This window comes from Pristis pectinata, chromosome 24 (assembly GCF_009764475.1).
Source record: "Pristis pectinata isolate sPriPec2 chromosome 24, sPriPec2.1.pri, whole genome shotgun sequence".
Lineage (NCBI taxonomy): Eukaryota > Metazoa > Chordata > Chondrichthyes > Rhinopristiformes > Pristidae > Pristis > Pristis pectinata.
Window position 1 is genome coordinate 23,993,117 of NC_067428.1, and position 17,877 is coordinate 24,010,993.

General features: G+C 41.9%; 1 protein-coding gene across 10 annotated transcripts in view; it reads right to left on the reverse strand.

Annotated features, from left to right (window-relative positions):
- Nucleotides 1-9,320: 9,320 nt before the first annotated feature.
- The window catches only part of LOC127582749 (interleukin-6 receptor subunit beta-like), a 73,622-nt gene continuing 65,065 nt past the window's right edge, over nt 9,321-17,877 (reverse strand). For all 10 annotated transcript variants that reach the window (XM_052038321.1, XM_052038318.1, XM_052038312.1 and 7 more), the window contains 6 exons: nt 17,365-17,466; nt 15,390-15,536; nt 14,696-14,836; nt 11,839-11,935; nt 11,607-11,689; nt 9,321-10,239 (listed from right to left, as the gene is read on the reverse strand). In XM_052038321.1, coding sequence (XP_051894281.1) covers nt 10,211-10,239; nt 11,607-11,689; nt 11,839-11,935; nt 14,696-14,836; nt 15,390-15,536; nt 17,365-17,466 — 599 coding nt within the window. In that variant the 3' untranslated portion in view covers nt 9,321-10,210. The remainder of the gene's footprint in view (nt 10,240-11,606; nt 11,690-11,838; nt 11,936-14,695; nt 14,837-15,389; nt 15,537-17,364; nt 17,467-17,877) is intronic.

Genomic DNA, 17,877 nt, shown 5'->3' on the forward strand with positions numbered 1-17,877 from the left:
GAAAAAAGGACTGTAGATGCTAGAATCTAGATGAAAAAACACTGACGCTGGAGGAACTCAGCAGGCCAGGCAGCATCCGTGGAGAAAAGCAGGCAGTCAACGTTTCGGGTCAGGACCCTTCATCAGGACTGAAGATAGGAAAAGGGGAAGCCCAATATATAGGAGGGAAAAGCAGAGCAGTGATAGGTGGACAAAAGAGGGGAGGTAGGGTGGGTACAAAGTGCTGATAGATAGATGTGGGTAAGAGATAGTGATAGGTGCGGGGGAGGAGGGGAGAGCAGATCCACCGGGGGTTGGGTCAAAGGTAAGGAGAGAAGAAAAGGGGCTAGAGAAAAGAGAGAGGCTAGGAAAGGGAAGAAGAGGCATGGTGGGGGGTGGGGGGGATTACTTAAAGTGGGAGAATTCAACATTTATTTGTTCATGGATGAGGACACCACTAGCAATGCTATCATTGTCCAACGTCCATTTGTAAATGCTGCTGAGCTGCTCGTTTTTCTCCATGGATGCTGCCTGGCCTGCTGAGTTCCTCCAGCATCATAGTGTTTTACATTTTACAATCTTTCTCTCGATCCTTTCATATTTCCTTATGATATAGGAGGAGGATATTTGGTACATTGAGTCTATGCTGGGCCACAGATTAATCCCATTTCCCCACTTACTTCCTGGTGATCTATTCTCTCTCACATCATATTTCCCCTGATTTTCCTACCACCCACCTACATGAGAGATAATTTACAGCACCTAATTAATCTGCGAACCTGCATATCCTTAGGATGTGGCAGGAAACCCAAACAGCCGCAGATTAAATATACAAATTCCACACAGATAGTACCAGAGGTCAGAATCGAACCTGGGTCACTGGAGCTGTGAGACAGCAGTACTACTTACAACTCTCTCCATTGCACCACCAGGCTGCAATTGAATGAATTACTTGGTTTATTTAAGTAGGGTGATAACCAAGCATGTTATCACCTCAAAACTGTACATGATAGTGTAACGGTTAATGTAACGTTATTACAGCACCCAGGTTCAATTCCGGCCGCTGTCTGTAAGGAGTTTGTACGTTCTCCCCGTGCCTGCGTGGGTTTCTTCCGGGTGCTCCGGTTTCCTCCCACATTCCAAAGACGTATGGGTTAGGAGCTGTGGGCATGGTATGTTGGCGTCAGAAGAGAGGCGACACTTGCGGGCTGCCCCCAGCACATTCTCAGTAATGCAAAAAGATGCATTTCACTGTGTGTTTCGATGTACATGTGACTAATAAATAAATATCTGTCTATCTTAATATGGGAGTTCTGCCTAGGAGGACAGATCGTGTCAAAAAGCCAAACCTTTAATCCAATAGTGTTAGGCACAAATTAATATTTGTATCACTATTTACCATTACCTAATTTAAGTGAGATGAAACTTGACGTCAAACTACAATAATATAATATAATTAAGTTTGGGAAAAATAAAAATATATGTAATGGTATTATGTAGGTAATGGTAATAAGACAAGTTTATATGAAAGCAGCCTGCATCTTATATATATATAATGATAATAACATGAGCGAACATTGAATGTAGCATTAATGTGGAGGATCATTAGTTAGGATCTGTGCTGCACCATTCTATGTGCCGATATCAGCACTCTCAATTAGCTATTCAAATAGTTCCATTACTCTGTCCATACCCTGTGGCCCTGCAATTTTTCTTTCTTCACCATATTATCCATTTCCCTTCAGTTGGGTACAGAAAAACTCCAATTATCTGTCACACTTGGGACTTTGGTAATGCCAGACTAGCAGCTTTTCTGCACTATCAGATATTACTCTTACTTATATCCAGCACAATTTTACTTAACTTTACATGTTACATGACAGTACAATATCCATTTTCTAGTGAACCAGTGAGTTTACAGGCAACAAGAAACATACAAACATGATGGACCCCGGCTCCTGTCCACGTTTGTGCCCCTTTGTGTTCTGGACCCCACCCCGGCTCTGGGTGCTCTCCTGAGCCCCATCTCTGACTGCATGCCCTGCTTGTACTCCGGACCTCCCGCTCACATTCCAGACTCATTAGTGAACTAGATGGCAAGCTATCAGGAGTTCCAAACAATAGGACGATGGATTATTGAAGTTTTACTGTATTGCTGAATCGTACATCATCATTTCAAAGTCCATTAAATGGCTGCATAAAAATCAAAATCACCTCAGCTAGCTTCTGATACCCTTGCAAATTAACTAAATGTTAGTTATCTGTGTCAGTGTTTGAACACTTTGCAATGACAGGGACATGGATAATTATTTAAATTCCTTAACAGCAGGTAAAGCCTAGGTAAAGTCTAGCTAATTTTTTTTTAATAGCCTTTTTGAGTCCTGATGCAGGGTCTCAACCCAAAACATTGAGCATCCCTCTGCCTCCACAGATGCTGCTTGACCTGCTGAGTTCCTCTGGCAGTTTATTTTTTGCTATGAGTGTGGATTGTTTAGTTCTTCCTTGTGACAGCATTATTTCATGTATTGCCCGTGATTAAGGGGCTCACCAATTGGGAATCATCGACAGATCTGGAAAAGTCGAGTAGTATTTGACATGAATGTCAGTGATGAACATTAGTGGTTCCATAAAGGCAGCAAGTTCTGCTCCGACGTTTGATCATCATTTTGAACTTGTCCTTCAAGCATAATGGTGGCCCAGCCATTAGTGCTGCTGCCTCAGGACTGGATTCGATCCTGACCTCAGGTGCTGTCTGTGTGGCGTTTCTACATTCTCTGTGACTGTGTTTTGTCTGTATGCCCCGGTTTCCTCCCAGATCTCAAAGGTGCACTGGTCGGTTAATTGGCTGGTGTAAATTACTCCTTTGAGTGTAGGTTAATGGCAAGAAGATTCAATAGGGTGCTGACAGACATGTGAGAGAAAATAAGTTGCAGGAGGACAGGGGAATAAGGAGAAGGGGGAAATCACTTCCCTGGGAACTGGCATAGACCCGACTGGCCAGATGGCTGCCTCCAGTGTCATTATAACGATAAGGAAACAAGTGAGTATTCTCAGTACTTTCAAATATGTAACATCTATTAATTATGAATACATTTGAGCCTCACTCAACAAAATTCAGCACATTTATAAAGAGGTGTGTAAACAGTTATCAATATCAAAGCAACAGGGAATACCAAAGCACTTCTGGCGTCAGCTTGGCTATGATTATCTAACTCAAGGATCCAATGATCCAAAAGATTTTGACCTGTTTGATCTGAACTGCTCTAAACAGCTGGTTGAACAGTGGACTCAGCACTTTGTTAGCTATTAAAATATTAGTTCATTTTTTCGTACTTTACTATTTTGCAAGAAACAGGTTTATGAAAGAACCTGATAATTATATGTAACAAATTAATGTCTATTATTGTATTACTTTCTCTGGCAGCCTGATCTGCACAGATTTTCTGTAACATTTCAAAAATGACTGTACTTCAAAAGTTCTTTGTCGGCTTTAAGGTGTTTTGGGATGTGCCGAGGTGTTTAAGAATTTATATTTTTACGCACCTTTTTGTTTGAAATTAAACTACTGTAAAACTGGAAGAGTTCAAGCAGAAGGAATGACCTGCACTCATGCAATAAAATACCGTCGAATTACAGAAACAATTATTAGTTTAATATATTAAGGATTTAGTGAAAAGTGGAAAGACTGCTGAGTTGACTCAGGAGACTTCACCGTATGAAAGACTCTTCCAAAAATAGAGAGTAGTTACACAAAACAGCCATCAGAGATCTCCACATCAAGTGCAGTAATAAAATAATAAATGTATAAAAATATATTTTTGCTCTAATTTCTTTTTACAAATATTTCTGCAACTTATTAAACTGAACATGGATCGTGCAATCATTAAATGTGAAATAAGTACTTAATTATTTTTTTCCACACACACAAACACACGCACTATATTGAGCCCAGTTGTCCAAATGATATAATATGAAATATGAATAGGAATGACCCATATTCTGAAACAAAGGTTATGAAATCACTACATTGTAAAACAGGTAAATCAAATTCCCTGCTTACGTTGACCACCGGGTGGAGCCAGTGGGCAAATTGTTACCTTATCCATACATAATTTCCTTGAAATTGGATCACATGGTACTGTTTACTTGAGTGCTATCGCAGGGAGCAAAGTGTGGTTATGACCATTTGAGTCATAACACATTTCTTTAGAAATTTGGCTGGTCTTTGAGAATAATTTGCACAGCTGTGGGGAAAGAGTGGAGGAATGGGATCAAAAAGATTGTTGTGCTAGGAACCACCATAGATTCAATAGGCCAAATGGCCTCATTCTATGTTGTATATCCTGGTACAAGCTGGCTGCTAGGCCTTAAGAGCATCAGATGGGCATCGTGTTGTGGCATTCCCCATGCAAAGTTCCTTTTGGTGCACTGTGGAGGAAATTAGTCCCTACAGGCAGTCCCCAAGGTTACAGCCAGTTTTCATTCCTGAGGACTGTTTGTAGGTTGGAAATGAACAAAAACAGTGCATAGGAGAGGATCGCAGGAACAGCTGTGATGAGAAAGTGAGTAGCTGCAGGAAAAACAGTCGCCAGCTGGCCTCACTGACAGTGAGCGAGTAAGACTGCTCAGCGGTCCCAGCTCTGCTCGGCTCCGCCCAGCCTGACTTGGTTGCGTCTCAGGGGTAGGGAGAGAAGGTGCACAGAAATGCCCCATTCCCACCCAGCGGAGGATGCCTGAAGCAGCCGGCAAATCCATCCCCATCCATCCCACCAGTCTTCCAAAACCGTTGATCATAGGTACAGGTTGTCCACAAGCTGGGTGCTCATAATCTGGGAAGGACCTATATTGTCACAGGAATGGTCATTACTGAGCATTAAGGAATGTACCATACTTATCTTTTATCTTTTACTCTCCACTTGTCCGACCATACTGACATTTCCATTTGCTAATCTCCCTCCCAAACCTATGGTCCTGAGGTCCCTACCTCCCTCCCTTCCCACTGATCTTTACTGTGACTCTTTGATCAGCCTAAGCTCAAACCCAGAAATCCTCCAAGGTTCCTCATTCAGATCCTAAACAGATTTCCCATCTGATCGCTGACCCAACCTCCCATCCCCCGACCTCTCCCTTGATTGCTAACCCAACTCCCACTCCCATCTCTCACCTGATCACCGACCCAGTCACCCCATTCCCCTGACCTCTCGTCTGATCAGCTCCCACAGAACGGTCACTTGACGATTGATCCACACCCTCTTCCCTTGACCCATCACTTAACCAACAACATGATCCTCCCTCCCTCTGCTTACTGACCCCATCCCACCTCCTTTGTCCCCTTACCCGATCACTGACCTGTCTCTCCCAACCTTCAACTGACCAGATCCAAGGCAAACTAAAGCGAGGCCTCAGATGTTATTGAAGTTTGCTGCACCCTGCTACATCAGTCTAATACACCCATTTAGGAACTCCAGAATTTCTAGGCCAATTTTGGTTTATGAGAATCCCCCTCATCCACTAAGTATAATGTTAGATTCTGATCAGTTGATGGGCAGTGGATAGTTCATCTATCACTCAGTTAGAACTGTAGCTTTAGTAACAGGCTAACTCAATGCACTCTCCATACACTGAAGGTATTCAGTGAATATTCATTATATTTAATCAAATCAGTAATGTGTAAATATCCCCAGCCTATCACTATTATTCAAAAATATAGTTAATGGTACCAGGAATAAATTGTCCCAAGTTGATTGAATCATTTCTGTTGAAACACTTGCATTCTATTATAAATAATTAAGCATTTATATTTTGCTTCTGTTTTAATTTTAAGTAGCATCTTCATTGTTCTATAGATTTCTCATGTCATTGAAGGAAAGAAGGGGAATTATCTGTGCCCTGGTCAATGTTTATTCCTCAATCAACATTTCTAAAACTGATTATCTCATCTTTGCTGTTAGTAGGAGCCTGATTTATCCAAAATGGTTGTCATGTGTTCTACCTTACAATATTGATTATACTTCATTGGCCATTTGGGACATCCTGAAAGGGATGTGAAAAACACTATATAAATGCAAGTCTTTACTTGTGCCAAGTTTTCTCACTCAGAAATTAAGTGCAAGATGCACATCTAAGTGAGAGCAGTAGACATGAGGGTAATAGATAGATATAATCCATGGCAGATATATCAGAGACACTTATATTTTCAGTAATGTAACCAAGAGAAATTGAGAGATAATGGCGCAAATATTGCAGAAGTAACAACAGTGCAACACTTGTCAATGATCCACGAAATTGAGAGCAATGTTGGGATTTCTGTACCAGCAGAAATCCCAAAGTTTGTCAGTGATTTGGTCAATTGCTTCTCCAATGCTTCTCTAACTCCATCTACAAGTTTGCAGATGATACCACTGTTGTAGGCTGTATCTCAAACAGTGATGAGTCAGAGTACAGGAAGGAGATAGACAGCTTAGTGGAATGGTGTCATAACAACAACCTTTCCCTCAATGTCAACAAAAGAGCTGGTCATTGACTTCAGGAAAGGGGGCAGTGTACATACACCTGTCTACATCAATGATGTGGAGGTCGAGAGGGTTGAGAACCTGTCTTGGTCAAATCACATAGATGCCACAGCCAAGAAAGTTCACCAGAGCCTCTACTTCCTCAGGAGGTTAAAGAAATTTGGATTGTCCCCTTTGACTCTCACCAACTTTTACTGATGCACCATAGAAAGCATCCTATCTGGATGTATCACAGCTTGGTATGGCAACTGCTCTGCCCAGGACCACAAGAAACTGCAGAGAGTTGTGGACACAGCCCAGCACATCACGGACACCAGCCTCCCCTCCTTGGACTCTGTCTTTACCTCTCATTGTCTTGGTGAAGCAGCCAGCATAATCAAAGACCCCACCCACCCAGAGCATCCTCTCTTCTCTCCTCTTCCATCGGGTAGAAGATACAGGAGCCTGAGGGCATGTACCACCAGACTTAGGGACAGCTTCTACCCCACAGTGATAAGACTATTGAACAGTTCCCTTATACAATGAGATGGACTATGACCTCATGACCTCACGATCTACCTGGTTGTGACCTTGCACCTTATTGCACTGCACTTTCTCTGTAGCTGTGACACTTTACTCTGTACTGTTACTGTTTTTACCTGTACTACATCAATGCACTTTGTACTAACTCAATGTAACTGCACTGTGTAATGAATTGACCTGTACGATCGGTTTGTAAGACAAGCTTTTCACTGTACCTTGGTACAAGTGACAATAAGAAACCAATATCAATACCAATGGAATCGGGGGAAATTATCTGACATGAACTTAATCCCACCATAAGATATCTTGAAACTATCCACTTTGTTACATTAGGTCCAAGTGAGTTATTAATGGCTTACAGCACAATTATTGGTTTGAAATGATTTGACCCTAAAAAAAAATTTTCCATGTGCTGATTGTAGTTTCCTGACAAGAATATTTCAAAATACAAGGGATTCTAAAATGATCTTGTTTTTGAGAAAACCTTATCCTTCAGTTTCTCATATTGCGTCAAACTTAATTTGTAATTTTACGATTCCACACCATGAAATTTTGAGGTTAGCGGTGAGCTTAGACAGTCACAACTGACCATAAATACTTGCCTATTAATACCAGATGTTGACTAGAGTTACAAATGATAGAAACGAGATGGATCTGAGCACTGTAGCCTCCAATTTTCTACTGGCACGCAAGAGCTTTGTATGTGCCCAGTAATTCAAGAAAAAAATATTTCTTTTTCTGGGAAATGATACCAATTTACAGGGTTATGTCATGCAGAGTTTCTGGATTTACACTAAGTTGCTGCGATGGTAATTCAACCCAGACTTAACTCAGACTTGGCATGTCTCTGCAAATTTGGAAAGCACCAGCAGGTGAACTACTCACCAGGCCAACAGAACAGCTTAGTGAAGCCTCTGTAACTTGTCTTTTGTTGGTTGCACTAGGCAGTAACCTACCACCAACCTACTTCTCTGTTTCTAATCGTTTGGCATATGTTGACAGTTTATATCAACAGAAAGTATAATCAGACCTCAAAGTAATCACCCATTATATCATCCACTCACCAAGTTATTTCAGCACTTGGTAACAATCACACATGAAAAAAAGCAAAATTGATTCAATCCCTTGACTTTTACATGCAGTGCAGTGCAAAATTGAATCATACAAGATCAGGAAACATCCCAGTCCCATTCTTGGTCGGTGCCTAGTGGGATGACCCTAGTGGAGTGGAGGTAGACTTCAGTACCTCACTGAATGGGAGAACAGATGTTAGTCTGCAGTCCCACTCACAATCCTGCAACCCCTGCTGGAAGAAAATGAGAGAACTTCAAATAAAATTGGACTTAGACCTGCAATCCAAGACCACTAGTTGCATTAGATAACATAGCACCGGTGACTGAAATGGGGGTGAGAAAGGTCTCCCAGAATCAATTAGTTACTTCAATGGAGAAGTAAAACAATGTAGAGATACTTCCTGTTGTCATGTAATTGTGACAAAGTACAAGTGGGGATAATGTGGTGTAAAGTTATAACTTAGTGTTTAAAAAGTTTTATGCTATAGTAGTGGGACTTAAAGGCTTCAGCAAATTGTATGAGTTTATTGATGATGCAAAGAGAACACTTACAGATCACTGCTTTGTTTATTAAGTATATATTTTACACTTCAGAATCTAAGTTGAAATACTCATTTATTGATTGACCGGGGTTTACCACTGAAGAGTCGAGGCGAGGTATTGGAACGTGCCTCTTCCAAAAGTGTGTAACTGACATGCCTGCATTCTGTGTTGTAACTGAATATTAAGATAGAATAATGTTCAGAGAAACAAAGGACTGCAGATGCTGGAATCTAGACGAAAAACACAATGATGCTGGAGGAACTCAGCAGGCCAGGCAGCATCCGTGGAGACAAGCAGGCGGTCAACATTTCGCGTCAGGACCCTGCTTCAGGACTGAAGATAGGAAAAGGGGAGTCCCAATATATAGGGGGAAAAGCAGAGCAGCAATAGGTGGACAAAGAGGGGAGGCGGGGGGGCACGGGTGGTGATAGGTAGATGCAGGTAAGAGATAGTGAGAGGCAGGTGCGGGGGAGGAGGGAAGAGCAGATCCACCGGGGGATGGGTCAAATGTAAGGAGAGAGAGGAAAAAGAAGTAGAAAAAAAGAAAGGCTAGGAAAGGGAAGAAGAGAAGAAGCATGGTGAGGGTGGGGAGGGGTTACCTGTTTACATGAAATTCCTGTCTGTCATTACTTTGAGGGATGATTCCACTTACTTCAAGGCCTTTGAGTTTTAACACCATCCACAATGACAATTGTTCTAGGTTCGATCATATAGTTTTATTTCATCTTGGTCTACCTTTCAGAACTGATGCACAATGATCACTCTGAAAACCCATTAAAATGTTAACACTAACAAGGTTAATCAGATTTTGCTGCACAGGAACTTTTAGAAAGTAGATAAAACTTAAAAGTAGATGAGGGAGAGGTGTTTTTTTTTAAAAAATAAATTCCGATCATTTTCCCTCAGTGATAGAACAAGCAGATTGCTCCAGAAAAGAGCCTTAGGTGTATTTGGTAATGAACCATTAACTATCATGAAGGCACACTATCAGCCAACAATAATACTTCTGGCACAAGTACAATGATTAGCTGGTCCCATGCAACTTTTGCATCACAGTATATGACTTTAAATATTTAAGTTAATATTTCAGAGCTTGAATGATTATGCAAGTTCATTAAAAATGGAAAGCTGCACAACATTTCCTGTTCGTCAAGTACACGACTCGACTCCTGTGGAGTTTTACCGTGGCCGTCACCTGGAATGCTCTGAAATAGCGATAACAGACTATGTTCATCGTGAGGAACAACTTGAGATAAGCAAGTGAGAAGAGGTGATGTTGAGTTTGATGGGAGAACAGCAAATGTTGCATTCCTGTGTTTCTTGTACTCATTTATGGTCACTCTGCTGTGCTCTGGTTCGAGGTGCTGGAAGTGTTCCAGTTCCTGTGGATTGAACTCATTTTGCTGGGCGATGAATTCCTGTGGGGATTGCTTGGTGCTGCTCTTGGCTTCATTCAGGCTGGTGGTGACGCACTTAGCACTGCTCCCACTCTTGGTGCCCTGTATCCAGTAATATTTGGTGCCATTGATGTTGGATTTGGCCAGACCCCCACAATGAACAACTTGGACTTGAGTCTTTGGATTATGATCCTCCTGAAGGTCTTTTACATCCTTTTGAAGCAAAAATTAGGGTAAGTTTCTGTTCTGCAGTGTATATGCCAACATCTGTGCATGCTAAAATAATGTTTCCTTTCTTTTTGGATAAGGCAGCAGGTGCATGGGAACAGCACTCCCTGTATGTTCTCCTCTAGGTTGCATACCACCCTGACTTGGAACTACATTGCTGTTCCCTCATCATCCTGAAACTCCCTACCTCAACAGCACTGTGGACGCACCTTTACCAGACAAACCGCAGTGGTTTAAGGTGACTAACCACTGGGCAATAAATGCTGGCGTGGCCAATTTTACCAACATTCCATAAACAAATAAAAACAAATCTTTGACACATGGCTTGCAAAGTTTAATTAAGAACCAACAACCACTTTGCAACATTGCATCCAGAATTTTCCAAGTATCTTAGATAGTTAGCCAGTATATAGTTCACAAACTCTTTTCCAAGTCTAACGAGGCATTATTAGTAGACATGGGCTACTATTGAATGGACATCAGAGAGTTTAAACAGATGCACGTTGCAAAAGCTTCAGTTCAGGGAAATAAGTTCAGTTCAGTGCCACCCATGAACATGTAATAAAAGACAAACTCCTCCCACAGGAAGGCAGGGTCACACAGTGGCACAGCAGGTAGTGTTGCTGCCTCACAGCTCAACTGACCCAGATAGGAAAGGTTGGTTATCTAAAATTTTTGAACTCAATATTGAGTCTCTAGAGCTGCAATGTGTCCAGATGAAAGATTAGGTTCTGTTCTTTGAGGATATGTTGGGCTTCTTTGGAATAGTATACGAGGTCAAAGATTAGTGTGGGAAAGAAGAATTAATGTGAAAGGCAACTAGAAGCCCAGGGTCACACCAGTGGACTCAATGGAGATGTTTTGCAAAGCAGTCACCAGATCTGTGTTGGTTTCTCCAGTGTAGAGGAGGCCACATCGTGACGGCAAACATATTCTAAATAGGAGAAGTGCAAGTGAATTGCTGCTTCACCTGTGTCAACAAAGATGAGTAATAGTTTGGGAGATGCTGTCAGAGCAGGCTAGGTAGCTTGACTATTGTGACAGTGCCTCCCAAATCATGACTTCAACCATCAAGAAGGACAAGCCCTTCACATTCATGGCAACACCACCACCTGCACACTCCCCTCCAAGTCACACACTATCCTGACATGGAAATATATCACTGTCCCTTTATTGCTCCTGGATCTATGTCCTGGAACTCTCAATCCAACAGCACTGTGGGAGTTCAATCACCAGAACTGCTACTATTCAAGAATATACCTTATCAAGAGCAATTAGTAATGGACAAGAAATGCTGGCCTTCCCAGTGGTGAAACATTCTGACAGATGAATAAATGAAGATAAAGAATTACCTGCCATAGTTTTTTTTGGCATCCACTGAGCGAGGGTGCTATTTGCAGGATCTGGAATGTTGGGCCAGAAATGTTTCTTAATTCTGTAGATTGAAGAGATAAATGTGAAGGATGAGAATGCTGCTTTGCTGTGATTCCACAGGCACTGTTTGCTGATGTTCTGATATCAGCCAGTGCTCCAGCTCAAATATTGTTTGCTACAAGTCAAAGAGAAAACATTTCTGCCTCATACCTGTGTCGTTGGTAGACGAAGGCTGCAATTAAAGCCAGGGCCGTAAACAGAGAGAAAGAAAAGACGCACATCAGAAACAGTTCCACTTCTCCATCATCTGATAATTGAAAATGGTGCATTCATTAACAAAAATCTCACAGATTAATAAACAAAGTATCATGGCATAACTTTTACGGGGGGGGGGGCAATCTACGTATCAAGTATCTGTTGCATTCTGTACAGGAGCAAAAAGAAACAAAGGGATCGAGGGAGTGGGGATAGGGAAGGTTGATGTTGGTTTGGAGTTCCATTCTTGGAGCTACAGTTTTCAGGTGGGCTGTAAGTTCTGCTACTTGGCGCAAGTGTGGGTGATGGAAGGCTCTCCTCAAGGACCATCAGGGTAGAAACACATTGTTATAATCCCAATGCTGTTTTTGTCCATCCACCAGACCGTGCATGTTACTAACTGGGGGAGCTGGCCATCTGCAATATCAGAGTTGCAGAGAGATACAATCCTTCAGCCCATTGTGTATGTGCCACCAATTTACACCAACCCTACATTAATTCCATTGTATTTTATTCTCCCTACATTCCCATTAACTCCCCCTAAGATTCTACTACTCACCAACACACTAGTGGCAATTTATATTGGCAACCTACCAACTCGCATGTCATTGGGAGGTGGGAGGAAACAGCACCTGGAAGAAGCCCACCCATCCACAGAGAAAAAACATGCAAACTCCACACAAGGTCAGGATTGAACTCAGGTCTCTGGTGCTGAGGGAGCAGCTCTACTAGCTGCACCACTGTGCTGCTGCCTGTTATTTAAAAGGGATCATCATCCACCCTGAGCCTAAATATTACAAAGCCTTAGGAGATATTTAGCTGACATTAAGATAATCTAAGTAGCAAAACAAAAATCTAAAGTCTTTGTGGTGACTGTAATCTCTTAAGCAGTTCCTCAGTATGAGGACCACTTGCTTTCAATTCCAGTTTTGTGGGGTCTCAGATGGCTGAGGAGGCCAATGTGAGACCTGCAGAATCTTCTACAGGTAAGGCAGGAGGTGCTCATCAGGACAGGTAGTTGGAGAGTTGGTGTACTCCTCCCACCACTTACACTGGGCTTCTGTGAGCTCACAACAGTTTAACTTCTCAATGCCATCCTGAAGGCTCCTTCTCCATTTTGACTGATCAAGGGCCAGAGATACCCAAGGATCAGTGGGAATGTTGCATTTTTTTCCTCATGGAGGCATTGAGAAATTCCTTGAATCATCTTCTCTGTTCACATGCTAATCTCTTGCAAGACAGAATTTGGAAGTATGCTTCAGGTGTCTGGTGTCAGACATACAAATGCATGGACATGAGCCCTACATGTGTCTGTGTGTGCATTTGCATGTTTGCACGTGTTGTACACGTGTGTGTGTTAAGGGGTTTCCTGACATAGATACATTTCCTCGTACAGGAAGAGCAGTGGAGCAACCGATTCCAGTTGCTCAGGCTTCGTGTGGAAGGAGACTCACTGCCTGTCACACAATCTACAATTGCCTGCCTTGACTGGCACAGCTTTGCTTATGTTGGCTCAGGTCAATGGACCCCTTTTACATCTTTGCCTCCAGCTCCTTCCAGGCTGGACACTGAGGAATTGGGTTCCAAATGTGCAGAAATGCTGCCAACCTGAGAGTGAGCTGTCGCTTGGAACGTCCACTGATGAGCAGGAAAAAGTACTGAAGGGTGTCCTGGATGTAACTACATTAGTGGTCAAAGGTGGAGATGATGCTGAGATCAGCCTTTGTAACCCAGTATGAGCATCCCTAGGAGTTTGTTATTTTGCCATAGACTCCAGGGCACAGCTGCATTGTCCCTGGAGATGACCCCGTTTCTCCATGGTTGGCTGCAATGTCAACATTGATGTGTGAAAACTCCCCACAGTTTGGCAGCAGATTCCTCCATGATCTCTGGTGTGGTACATGCAACCCAACACGATTGGTAATTCATGGGACACTTTCTTTCAACGACTCAACCCAATGTTTCCAGTGCTACTGTGAGAAACATGCAGCCTTTGTTTTTCCATTCATCAGTTATGGGCATTATGAGCAAGGCCAACATCTATTGCTCTTGCACTGAATATTCAGTGAGCTATATCTCCATGTGCAGCTCGCTGTGCTGGGCCATTTCAGTGAGCTGCACATGGAGGTATAGAGATTCCTTGCCTAAATAGCACTTGGTGAACCAAATGGAATTTTATGGCAAACTGTTAGTTTCATGGTCACTATTATCAGTATTAATTTTTGAAAATTAATTTAATTGACTGAATTTAAACTTCCCAGCTACAGTGACGGGATTTTAAACTCCGGCCTAATTAAATTCAGGCTTTTGGATAACGAAGCACTATGCTACCACACCGTGTAGAAGCTCTGTAGAGTACGTGGAGAAAATAACATTAGCAAAAGGTAAAGGTTTTCCAGTCTCCTTGTCCTTCCGTGCTTTGACTTCATCATTAGTAGTTACAAGCCACTAATTCGTGAAGAGACAGTCTGGTGAATGCTACCGTTCAGTTAACCCCATTTTAACCAACTATTCCACTGCAATTCAAACATCAAACATCAAAACCGGAGAGAGAGAGATATATATATATCTATCTTGCCTGGTCTGTTCACTGAGGTGCCCACTTTTTCTCTTGCTTATTAATTTCCCAATTAAGCAAACATTCAGCTTCAATCCAAAACCATATAGGGATTATGCAACCAGAAAGCTTTATTAATACAAGTCTTTAGTAATATACTTCAAAGAAGCTGTAGAAAGGCATTTGGTGCTGTGTTAAACATGGTACATTATTTCTTTTAAACTGTGCAAGACTATGGATCTAGATAATTCTTACCAAATGTCTTGGTAGTAATGGCCAGATTGGAGCCAGTAGCATTTCCTGCATCTGTTGAGGCCACGATGCTCACGTCATACTCTGTGTTTGGTGACAGGCCAGCAAGGATACAATTGTGCTCAGATCCATTGACGACAACAGCTGAGGAACAGAGAAGCTAAGTAAAATGTGTTGAAATTGGCACTCATGCAACCAGGCCTTCAGTCCTGTCTACAGTCTTTCATTAAGTGCGAGAGAGCCAGTGAAAATGGCATTTTCTGAGTGAGTCATGGGTTTGTAACATTGGGAACAGAAGAAACAGAAGGAGAAGGCCTCAAGCTGGTGCCATAATTTAATAACACTGTGGCTGATTTGATCTTGGCCTCAGCTCCTGTTCCCCTAAACCCTCACCTCCTTGTCGATCAAAAATCTATTTATCCTGACTTGAATAAATGCCCCACTGTGGGGGAAACCTCCTCTCAAGATCTATTTTATCAAACATCCCTCAAAATCTTGTGTTTCATTCAGATCACATCTTATTATTCTAGACTCCAATGAGTATAGGCCCAACGTGCTCAAACGTTGCTCATTACAGAATCCCTTTATCGCAGGAATCAACCCAGTAAACTTCTCCAAACTGCCTCCATTGTCAGTGCTAACTAATTTACTTCAACTATTACTATAACTAAATGAACCTTTCAATGGTTTCACTTACATTTCAGCTTGCCAATCCTATTCTTATATAATACTGTATAATTCCTGATGAAACCATTCCGATCATCAATTGGAAGCTCATGCCATTCGAGGTGAACTTTGGTCTTCCAGATCTGTTTAGAGCGAATTTCTGGACTGCGTCTTGGAGCTGTAATAATAATGACACCAACATGTGAGCAAGCAGGATTTTGTAAAAAAAAAATTTCTCACCTTTGTGCTAATTTTCTTTTTTTTTCTTTCCCCATGTTGGGTTTTTCAAAGACTTTACCTAAGTGAACATTCACTTAAAGGAAAGGCAGTAACCAGGAAAAGGTAGGGTTCATTAGGGACCAAAGTAGCAATCTGTGTGTGGAGCCAGAGGATATAGGTGTGGCCTTAAATGAATACTTCTCATCTGCGTTCACAAGCAAAAGGACATCTTATTGTGGAGAATTCAGGGAGAGGGTCAGTGAAATTCTAGAACATGTTAGCATTAACCAAGAGGAGGTATCAGGTGTCTTAGCAGGGCCTGATGAGGTGTGCCCTGGGTGCTAAGGGAGGAAAGTGCTGGGGGCACTGACAGAAATATTTAAATCTTCACTTTTATTCAAGAAGAATAGTAGGGATAAGCCAAGTAATTGCAGGCCAGTGAGTCTTGCATCAGCGACAGGGAAGCTATGGAAAAAAATCCTGAAACCAGGATTAATCTACACTTGGAATGACAGGCATTAATCAAAGATAGTTAGCATGGCTTCGTTGGGGAACATCATGTCTGACCGATTGGATTGAATTTTTCACAGATGTAACAAAATGTGTTGATGAGGGCAGTGCAGTTGATGTCACCTCCATGGACTTCAGTAAAGGCCTTAAAGAAGGTCCCACTTGGGAGACTGGTCTAAAAGGTTGGAGCCCACAGAAACCAAGGCAAATTGGATTCTAATTTGGTTTGGTGATAGGAAGCAGAGGTGATGATGGGGGGTAGTTTTTGTGATTGGAAGCCTGTGACCAGTGGTATGTCACAGAGATTGGTGCTGGAACCCCTTGCTGTTTGCCATATACATTAATGATTTGGATATGAATGTAGGAGGTATGATTAGTAAGTGTGCAGATGACACAAAAATTGGTGGTGTTTTTGGAAGTGAGGAGGATAAGTTACAGAAAAATATTGATTAGTTGTTAAAATGGACAGTGCAATGCCAGATGGAATTTAATCCTAATTAGTGCGAGGTGATGTATTTTGGGAAGACTAATAAAGGTAGGACGTACAAAATATATGGCAGCACCCTAGGGAGCATTGATGAACAGAGGGACCTCAGATTCCTGAAGGTGGCAGTACAGGTAGATAAGGTGATGAAGCAGCATATAGGATACTAGCCTTCATTAGCCAGGGCATTGAATGTAAGAGCAGGGAGGTCATGGTAAAACTTTACCCTTCATCAGGACTGGGAGGACTGAAGAGTCTTGGCCCAAAACGTCAACTGTTCATTTCCCTCCATAGATGCTGCCTGACCTGCTGAGTTCCTCCAGCATTTTGTGTTCGTTGCTCCAGATTTCCAGCATCTGCAGAATCTCTCGTCTAAGTTCTAGTCACCACACTAGAGGAAGGGTGTGATTGCACTGGAGGGGATGCAGAGGAGATTCACCAGGATGTTGTCTGGGATAGAAAGTTTCATTTGGGAGGAGAGACTGGATGGACTGGGTTTGTTTTGCTTGGAGCAGAAGGGGCTTAGGAGGGACCCGATTGGGGTTGACAAAATTATCAGAGCCATGGACAGGTTATACAGTAGGAAACTTTTCCCCAGTACAGAGGTGTCAAAAACTAGAGGACATAGGTTTAGGGTAAAGGTTTAGAGGAGAACTGAGGAAACATTTTTTTCACCCAGAGGGTAGCTGGAATCTGAAACAGACAGCCTGACTAGGTGGTGGAGGCAAGTACTCTCAGAACATTTACAAAGTAAACATTAGGCAAAACAGCAAACTTTATTCATAGTACTTACTGCCTTCTTTTGAATACGCTTGAGTAGATGCTGGAAAGCCTGGTAAGTCATCAAAAACAGGATAAACCAAAATGTTGTATAGATGCATTGGCTTAATGTTATCTAGAAAAGGAAATTCACACCATTTTAGTATTGCTCCAACAAAAAAAAATTCTCTTCTTGTCTAATAATCCTTTAGTATTTTACTTTCAGAGGAATATTTAGAAAGGCTAAGTTAGAGCAGGTCCGTTAACAACATTTTGTTCTGCAGAATATTTCCAGTATTTTCTATTTTCTATTTTTTTAAATTAAGATTGGTCATCAACATATTTAATTAGAAATCTGGGTACTAACTGTGTAGAGGTTAAGTTACTAGGTCAGTTTTTTTTTTACAGGACCATAAGTGTGCAACAGTGAACAATGTTTGAGAATCACCTACATGAATCTCTATCATTCACAATCCTTTAAAAAGTAATTTGAGATTCAATCCAATACAGCAATGTTACCCTTTTGACAAGGTTTTGCAATTTACCT